General features: G+C 41.7%; 1 protein-coding gene across 1 annotated transcript in view; it reads left to right on the top strand.

Annotated features, from left to right (window-relative positions):
- LOC139762943 (uncharacterized) overlaps positions 1-8,615 on the top strand; it is an 89,010-nt gene extending 80,395 nt beyond the window's left edge. Inside the window, exons 15-19 of the mRNA XM_071688266.1 lie at positions 782-1,033; positions 5,147-5,380; positions 5,597-5,735; positions 6,111-6,220; positions 6,584-8,615. Coding sequence (XP_071544367.1) covers positions 782-1,033; positions 5,147-5,274 — 380 coding nt within the window. The 3' untranslated portion in view covers positions 5,275-5,380; positions 5,597-5,735; positions 6,111-6,220; positions 6,584-8,615. The remainder of the gene's footprint in view (positions 1-781; positions 1,034-5,146; positions 5,381-5,596; positions 5,736-6,110; positions 6,221-6,583) is intronic.
- Positions 8,616-10,092: the final 1,477 nt, after the last annotated feature.

The raw sequence follows: 10,092 nt of genomic DNA on the forward strand, positions 1-10,092 counted from the left end.
GTACCGTCCTGGGGGTACACCAGCCCTCCTCCCCCCCAGCCAAGGTACCGTCCTGGGGGTACACCAGCCCTCCCCTCCCCCCCAGCCAAGGTACCGTCCTGGGGGTACACCAGCCCTCCCCCCCCAGCCAAGGTACCGTCCTGGGGGTACACCAGCCCTCCTCCCCCAGCCAAGGTACCGTCCTGGGGGTACACCAGCCCTCCCCCCCCCCAGCCAAGGTACCGTCCTGGGGGTACACCAGCCCTCCCCTCCCCCCAGCCAAGGTAAGGTCCACACAGTTGCTGGAGTGTGGAAGGTTGACGTGTTGGCTAGTACGTACTGGTTATCGATTATCGAAATGGCTCCTTCCACTCTCACACACTCTCTCTCTCTCTCTCTCTCTCTCTCTCTCTCTCTCTCTCTCTCTCTCTCTCTCTCTCTCTCTCTCTCTCGAGACAGCTCAGATCCTCCTCCTGTAGGAGACTTACACATGGCTTCTTCACCCAGCAGGAAATTCCAGGAGAAAATCCAATGCCTCGGCTCATTAAGCGAGTCCCTGACTTCAATTGTTGCTCTCACTGATTGAATTTCCCGGCTGTTGCCTCTTCCACCAGGATATGTCCACCATTTCCCAACCACTTGGGAAAAGTTTCACATTTAATGTACTTCTCATCTACAGGAAGACCTGCCTACTGAGTCTTCTTCCACGAAGAGAATTATTTACTCCCGTGTCTAGGGAGGGCGAAGGTAGGGCGCCATTCCTCCCTACATAAGATCAAATGGACTTTATCTCCCTTCCCAGGAGACGAGATAGTGGAGGAAGAGGTACCCACGTCAGCGCCGGTGGAGAGTGTGGTGCTGGCCAATGTGGTGGTGGTTGTGGTGGTGGTTGTGGTGGTGGTTGTGGTGGTGGTTGTGGTGGCGGTGCGCTGCGTACTGCTCAAAAGACACCATGAAGGGCACCATGATCATCACAGCAGCTGTGGTAGTAGCAGCAGTGGCAGTAGGAGCAGGGCGCCCCCAGGCCTGGATGAGCCACGAGCCAGTCTCTCAGGTGAGGTTATAGAAAGTTAGACACAAAAAAGTTAGAAAAAAAAATGATCAAACGAAGAAAATAGAAAGTTTTTCTCTAACACGTTCGACCAGTAAGGAGGGAACTGACCATCTGCAGGTTACCAGGTAAGAAATGAGGAGAATAAAATGTTTCTGATGCTCTCTCTCTCTCTCTCTCTCTCTCTCTCTCTCTCTCTCTCTCTCTCTCTCTCTCTCTCTCTCTCTCTCTCTGGTAAGTGAGAGAGACAGTATGAGTCTTGAGGACATGTTCGTGGGTAGGGCAGCAGTGGAACTTCAGGTATGTCCAACAAATGCCATCTGGGAGGTAGTAGGCAAGACGACCAGCCAATGGCAGAAGAAGATGAGGCGCTGGGTGCCTGCTGAACACATAAGGAAGCGTGGGAAGCAGAGAAGAAGAGAAAATAAAGTTCAGACAGCAGAGCATCAGATCGAGGTAAGAGAAAGTTGGATTTAAATTATCAAGTCGAAGATAAACGTAAAGTCTTGGTATTTCTTATTGCCGGTGTAAGATGGTGTCTAATGCTCTGTACATCTGTTACTTAAATTATCACATTCCACTTTACTTGCAGACGATCGTCATTAATAAAGAAGTACACTAGTTCTCATACCACACAGACCCAACCCCTGTTTGTTTATCGTGTAGATACCAACATCCCATTTTCTTCATCTTCTAGACATGAAGGCCTTTGTCTCGGTGAACAGAGAATCGCAGGAAATAATGACAACAGTTTTCTCCGGGGATGTCAATCGTTTCTTGTAGCAGGAACACCTGACAGAGAGGCGCATTCATTCCCACAACCAGTCCGTTCACATACCCGACAGTAAGGTAAACATGCATTAGACAGTCATCAGTCACTGCCTCTCTCTCATTTCCACAGTTTAGATACTTTCCCCTAAACAGCACAATACTCTTATCTGCTTCCAAATAGAAAAAATATATATATCAATGTAAATTTAACTCATCTAAAGCCAGATCTCCCTATTATTTACCTCTGTCAGTTGCTGGGACGAAAAAGATCCCAAGTGAACGCCATCTCAAGGGAACTTAATTATCATCAACCAAACTTAGGTTAACTTGATTTAACCTACCCCCGCAACCTTCTCCACCCCTTAGCATGCACTAGGATATATTTCATGATCTTGTATATTCGTCAGTCTCCCTATATACGCACACGAGTATACACACACATGATTTTAGAGTATATCTATCGGCGTAGGACGATAGTATGACACACACCAGAAAGAGGTTTGGATGACCTTCAACCCACGTAGGTACTCCCCTTGTATGACCCCAGCTGGGTGGAGAACTGTTTAGATATTTAGACTAACTGAAGGGAAGTCCTCTGCTACTCTACATATATCCAACACTAGCTGTCATGCTAGCAACACTGTACCAGCAACACTGTGTTTCCTGCTGTCAACCGTGTGTTCCAAGGCAAATTTTTGTGGGGACCTGTGTGATTTTTAGAAGACTCTGGAGAGTTGGTGTCCGAAACTCTCGGTCCAGTGATGCACAGTGACATGATATTTGCAGATATCTTTCAGATCTTCCTTTTCCAGTGTGTGTGTATTTTTCGACCAGACTCTGGCCTGTATTACGCCACTGGAAAATATACAAAAGGAACGTTTACACATGAGAGTCCATGACGTGAAAACATCCATTCTGCATCGTGTTGGTGCAAATATACGGTCACTCGTCTTACAAACTCTGAGTATATATATATATATATATATATATATATATATATATATATATATATATATATATATATATATATATATATATATGTGTGTGTGTGTGTGTTTTTTACTATACTTAATTGCCGTCTCCCGCGTCAGCAACGTAGCGCAAGGAAACAGACGAAAGAACAGCCCAACCCAACCACATACACATGTATATACATAAACGCCCACACAGGCACATATACATATCTATACATTTCAACGTATACATACATATACATACACAGAAATATACATATATATACAAATGTACACATTCATACTTGCTGCCTTCATCCATTCCCGTCGCCACCCCGCCACATGTGACAAAGGTTATTCTTTCCACTTATACCTGATACGAAGGGAACAGTTAACCAGCTTACGTGTGGTTCATCTTAACTACCCTTGTCGTTCGCGTGACCAGCCTGACCAATCACACTGCACCTGCCTGGATTTGTGAGGTCATTCGGGCATAATAATCGTATACCACTCATGAGGTATATTACGGCGGAATTTCTGAAAAAGTGACTAGTAATATGATCCTACCGACATAATTATTGAGTGAAAAAGGCCAATTTGTCCAGGAAATATTGCAGGAAGTAAGTGGGTAGTTTGGAGGTGAGGGAGGGACGAACACAGCGTGGTGGGTGCCCGCTTCTTGACCCAGGTTATAATTCGATTTCTATAACATTGTAGATTATTCTACCAGTCATCCTAAATTGATTATTATATCAATTATATCTAACAAGTTGTATAATCATACTAAGTTGTATAATTATACCGACCGAGTTGTGTAATCATACCAACCAAGTTGTATAATAATCATAGCTACACAGTTGTATAATCGTAATTTCAACGTGTGGAATTGTAACTCACATGTATCCCCTCCCCCCCTCCACTGCCCCATAACTCACATAATTCATCACACTGACCCATGATCTCATGAGGTGCTCACAACTCATTGCTCATAAGAGAACTACAGGAATTTATGAGTTTATTTGTGATTGTAACTATGTAACAAATATATAACTCAAGAAGAATATGTAGCATATGTCATGCCACATGATATATATATATATATATATATATATATATATATATATATATATATATATATATATATATATTAGCACCCAATTCTGGGGGCAGATATATCAATTACACTGTAACTGATACATTCGTTATATTCTTACAGTTCGCCTACATGTATCTGCTTTAACGTAACTGTATCTGGTCAAACGTTACACATATATCACAAAGACGAGATGTATTTTTCCACAAATCGTATGAGCTACAGGACACACTAGCTGAACGGGAATAGAACACCCAGCTGATAATAATCGTATTCTCATGTCTGTTATCTACACTGTAGATAACCAAGGTTATAATGAGTCAGTCTCAGATAAAGGATGAGTTACAGTTGGTTGAGAGATGGATTGGTCCTTCCTTAGATTGTTATTGTTGATGGAAAGTACGGTGTTGTTTACGTAGAGTTTTCCTGGTAATGAAACGTGGTTGGGCAACTCCGTAGAGTTTTGCGATAAATGAAACGTGGTTGGGCATCTCCGTAGAGTTTTGCGGGCGCGTGAAATGCGGTGTGGATGAACATACACTTTCCAGTGTTTGATTCACTTGGTTATGAAGTTCTCTACACTTGGCTAGGCTATACTATATAACTCTATAGCGAATTTTGCGTTTGATAACTACGTAAACTTCATTGGAATGTTTCTATATGAAAAATGGCCGGTAAATTAGTTGACTTTTTCCTCAAAATTTAAAAAGACGAAAGTGAAATAATGATTAGCAAAACTACCATCTTATTAAACATATATATATATATATATATATATATATATATATATATATATATATATATATATATATATATATATATCATACTGAACTTCAGAGTATAATATAACGTATATATCATATAGATCACGTGTTAGGGGGAACTTAGATAACACTGCATGTAGATATTGTGTACACTGGAGGCTGGAATGTAGAATGTGAAGATCAATTCGTAGTTTCCTGCACATTCCAGTAGCGCATTAGTCATCATGACTAGTATTCACCATAGTTATTTTTGTCTAGTTGCAAAGGCCTTTGTGTGATCAGTAATAACTGATTGGATTTTGTTAGTTAGGATTTCCTTATCTTCTGTAATTCTTGTGTAGCCAAACCTTCTCCCATGAAGTTTAGTTTCGCATTTTTTCTTTTATCTTTAATATTATTCCCTTCATCTAAGCCACTCATTTCTTGAGATTTCTCGTCCATTATTTTCTCTTCCTCTTAACCTTTACGTAGCTGTTCCTTCGTTCACAAGTCTTGCCTTTGTTTTTACCTCATTTCCTTGTTTTCTGCTACGAAGACAGAGGCAACAAGGCAGGCGGAGGAAAACACACAGACGTCAACTTTGAATTAGCAGACTTCATGTTCGGAGGAGAGGAAGGAGCCCAGGGACACGCAGCCTTATGTGTTGGCAGCGAGAAAAAGTGACAAATGCCCTTCTCTCAAGGACAGAAGAGTGATCAGTTAAAACTGTCAGTCATAAAAGATCAGGGAACAGTGTTACTCACAACTGGACCACTGGAACTATCATAAGGTATGTATCAACACAGGAAAGTCTGTTGGTTCAGTAAACGTAACACAATGTAGTCCAGCCAGAGCCGATCTCTTGGTATAGTTGCTAATTGACTTATTGTTGTTAAGACATAGTGTGGTAGAGACGTGTGGCTAATGATGTATGTGGTGGTAGAATACTGTGGCTCATCCCATGTATCGGGAGGTTTATTCATGAAGATTATGTCCTTATGTACAGAACCACAAGTAAAATGCTGCAAAGAATAGTTGGATAAGTCATGATGTGCACCTGGTGGTGAGAGTACAAGGTGACGTCATTGCGTACCACAAGGCTACCTGCTTGCTCCTTCCGCGGTTCTCTGCCACAACAAGACCACGTAAGTCTGGCTACTTCTGCTGGCGATGACATTCATCAACGAATAATCTGCCTGAGCACAGACATGTTCTCCATATTGGAAAATACACTTCGTTAATCATAAGATTACTTTGGTTTCTCACCAGATACTTAATTTGGTTCAAATGCTGAGTGTTTATAAGTTATAAGTAACTTTTGTCTACACTGCTAATGATCTTAGGAGTAAATTCTCTTCGAGGTCATTCCATAAGCCATCAAGCCTGTGTGGCCAATATTCAAATGAACACTTGACCAAATTGGTAATCGATATCGAGATCGTAAATACCTGCATCGATATAGTAAAGGTCATGAGGTTGGTCACTGTCTTCTAAATAAATACATCTATTTTCTCTTCCAGTTTGAGTCCTGAGGTTGAAAGGAAACCCTGATTCATTTCATCACAAGATTTTAAGACAGTAGAGAAAATGGAGTGTAAATGGAAAACGAAAAACATAAAACTATTTGAGGGTAAGTTTTGCTTATGTAAATATTATGAGAATATCAGGAATATTGATACCAATATCCCGTGTTGTCTCAGTCTTCATCAACACGTATTCAGGACTGCAAGATAATGTGAGAGGAAAAGTGATCTAATGAAAACAGATCATCAAACCCCAAGACACAGACAACACATTTTCCACACATTTTAGCCAGAGTCATTCAGGAGAGACTATAGTGTTACAGGTTCAGACGTGACTACAGTTACAGGCTCAGGAGAGACTATAGTGTTACAGTTAGGACCAGCTATCACCATAACTACCATTAGATCGTTACGATAATTAGCTGATGTTGTTATCTTACTCATACATTTGTTCTTGTCTGTGTCCACAGACTTGGTGTACTACGCATCAGGCCGGCCCTGAGCAGGGAGACGGTGAGGGACTTCCTGCTGAGTCTGTGTGCGTGTGTGTGTGTGTGTTGGTTGTACAACCTTCACACGTTCTGTTATAACTTTACAAGATACTGGAGTTCGACCCTGGCCTGTCTGGCCTGCAGCAGAGCTGCTAGCAGAACCTGCAGCATCTACCGTCATGTGCGAGGCCAGAAGCAAAGTGACTGATCTCAAACATTTGTAAAGAAAACCAAAGATTTAGAACATTCTGGGAGTTTGAACTGCTTGTTGAAGGAGGAGCAAAAGAGAGAGAAAACATGAAAAAATGAATGAATGATAATGAGAGGAAATTACCATGGAAAATGATAAAAGTATTGCAAACACAGACATATGAAAATGTAGACTTCCATATTGTGTGGGTGATGAAAGTCGTCACCTCTGAATGGACGAGGGAACCCAGTGACGCTACAGATGCAATGGAGTGAAACTAGAAATGCTACAGACACGTCACTTGTGGAGGAAGAGATATAGACAAAACATAACTCATCTTGAACCTCAGTGAGACACAATGACACATGTGAGGTATTCATACTGTGCAGTGACTGAATGTGGTACGCTGTAGTATACCCCATAATATATGGTATACTGTACCCCATAATGTGGTATACCATACCCCATAATATGTGCTGCGCCTGAAGCCATCATTAGTGATATCCAATAACACTGTTTACGTGAACGTCACACATACATACATACACACACATGCATACATACAAACACAGACACACAGATATACCCCCATACTTACATATATAAACACAAAGCAAAGAAAGAACACATACAGACACGTACAGAAACACACGTGTGTGTGAAAACTGTTGTACATACATGCTGGTGTAGGCCACATACACTTAGAGGCCACATACACGTGGAGGCCACATACACGTGAAGGCCATATACACGTGGAGGCCACATACACGTGGAGGCCACATACACGTGGAGGCCACGTACACGTGGAGGCCACATACACGTGGAGGCTCTATACACGTGGAGGCCACATACACATGGAGGCCACGTACAGGTGGAGGCCACATACACGTGGAGGCCACATACACGTGGAGGCTCTATACACGTGGAGGCCACATACACGTGGAGGCCACATACACATGGAGGCCACATACACATGGAGGCCACGTACAGGTGGAGGCCACATACAGGTGGAGGCCACATACACGTGGAGGCCACATACAGGTGGAGGCCACATACACGTGGAGGCCACAACCTCTGGCTGTAATGTTTATGTTGGAGGAATGTTCACAGCAGCTGCCCCAGTACATAATAATACTCACTTCCATAAGGGTCTAAACTCACTGTTCATTCCCCTGATCACACGAGCGACAACAGAAACCCAGAAATCACAAGAGCACTTCATTACAGTTTCGTTCTGTGACAGACTTATGAGATTATCCTTTCTTAACAACACTTATATTCCCATTTTCTTCGTTATGTACGACACCAACACTGAACTCAATTGTCTTTTCCTCATTTCAGAATTAGATACACTATTTCGTTATGATTTAGTAACGTCAGTATGATAATACACGAATATGTTCCCCAGTAATCAGAGAATGACCACTTGACAAGGTGACAAGAAGCTGTATAACAACAATTGGTTTGTTTATATTGTGTGTGTGTGTGTGTCTGCGGTGTTGTCCCAGCGTTGCCACATCTCCATCATTTCTTGTGTGAAACATGATACAGTATGCTACTCTTACTTCATTATCACTACTGCTACTTTCCCTTATTGTAACATGTTACTCCTACCATCAATATCCGCAAGTGTATATATATATACGAATATGTATGTGTTTGTATATACAAATATATATATAAATGTGTGTGTTTGTGAATTCGTTTGTGTGTGTGTGTGTGTGTGTGTGTGTGTGTGTTTTGATAATATATTTTCATACAAAATGATGTATATTTTTGTACTTACAAATACATGTTTTCCATGAGTGAGAACAAGAAAATCGTAACTATGTCTGTGTGTCATTAACCCCACTGCACTATGCATTACCACTTGACAATACAATATATATATAAATACACCATTTCACCATGGTATTATGAGCAGCTACCAGACTCGATATAATAATATATATATATATATATATATATATATATATATATATATATATATATATATATATATATATTTTTTTTCAAACTATTCGCCATTTCCCGCATTAGCGAGGTAGCGTTAAGAACAGAGGACTGGGCCTTGAGGGAATACCCTCACCTGGCCCAATTCTCTGTTCCCTCTTTTGGAAAATTAAAAAAAAAAAAAAAAAAAAAAAAAAACGAGAGGGGAGGACTTCCAGCCCCCCGCTCCCTCCCCTTTTAGTCGCCTTCTACGACACGCAGGGAATACGTGGGAAGTATTCTTTCTCCCCTATCCCCAGGGATATATATATATATATATATATATATATATATATATATATATATATATATATATATATATATATATATATATATATATAATATATATATGCCGCTTCCGTATCTTTATGGACATATTCCTACAGCTATAAGCCCTAAACCCACACAGGTACATTGATAATGTGAACTTTCTGCTAACAAAAGCTAGACAGCGAATGCATTGTGGGTAAGATGGTTCCCCCACAGAGGTTCCAGGTAAAGGTTTGGTCTATCTCTTTCTTCTGTAGTGCCTCATCTCCCACTGGAGGCTGATCTTGGCTTGTGTTATGAGGAAGGAGACAAGATCCTTGGTCTGTTCCCTCAGCTCTCTCTCTCTCTCTCTCTCTCTCTCTCAGAGCAGGTCAAGTCTCTACCCTCCCCCTCAGGACCCTTCTCCTCCTCCTCCTCCTCCTCTGTTCTTATATTTCCAAAGCCGTGTGGAGGAATGGAAGTGGCAACACAAATGGGAGACTTTGAAGATCTCGTTTTGTGCTGCGTGCGCAGATAAGCTAACGTGTGAGTGGTCTGAGTGGGCGGACCAGCAGACGTAGGTCAAACCCAACGAGAGAGAACATGAGGAAAGTGGTGGTAGAGAGGGATATTTGCATACCTTATGCTCTGACATAATCCTGGACCATTAATGAACACACGTGGTACGAGTCTGGGCCTGGATCCTCTTCTTCCAGGTAGTGTGTGTGTGTGTGTGTGAGACCTCTGGATACTCCAGTGTCTCTGTCATTATAGACTGGAACGTTTCTTAGCCCCCTGGCGGATGTTCTCACACTTCTTACTCCAAACTAGATCACTTTACTCAGTCCTGGAAATGATTACGACCGTCAGAGAAGACTGCAGATGTTTCAGGCAAACGTATGTATTTTTTCTTCCAGTGGTTAAACACAATTCCATAGACTCTTTCTTCTCTTTCCTTTCCCCATCAGGGAGTCTGGGGAAACACCAGAGGCAATACAAACACAAACATCAGCAGAGTAAACCTAACCAACGTCATAAAACAAAATTCAAAACTAAA

Source organism: Panulirus ornatus, chromosome 45, assembly GCF_036320965.1.
Source record: "Panulirus ornatus isolate Po-2019 chromosome 45, ASM3632096v1, whole genome shotgun sequence".
Taxonomy (NCBI): Eukaryota; Metazoa; Arthropoda; class Malacostraca; order Decapoda; family Palinuridae; genus Panulirus; species Panulirus ornatus.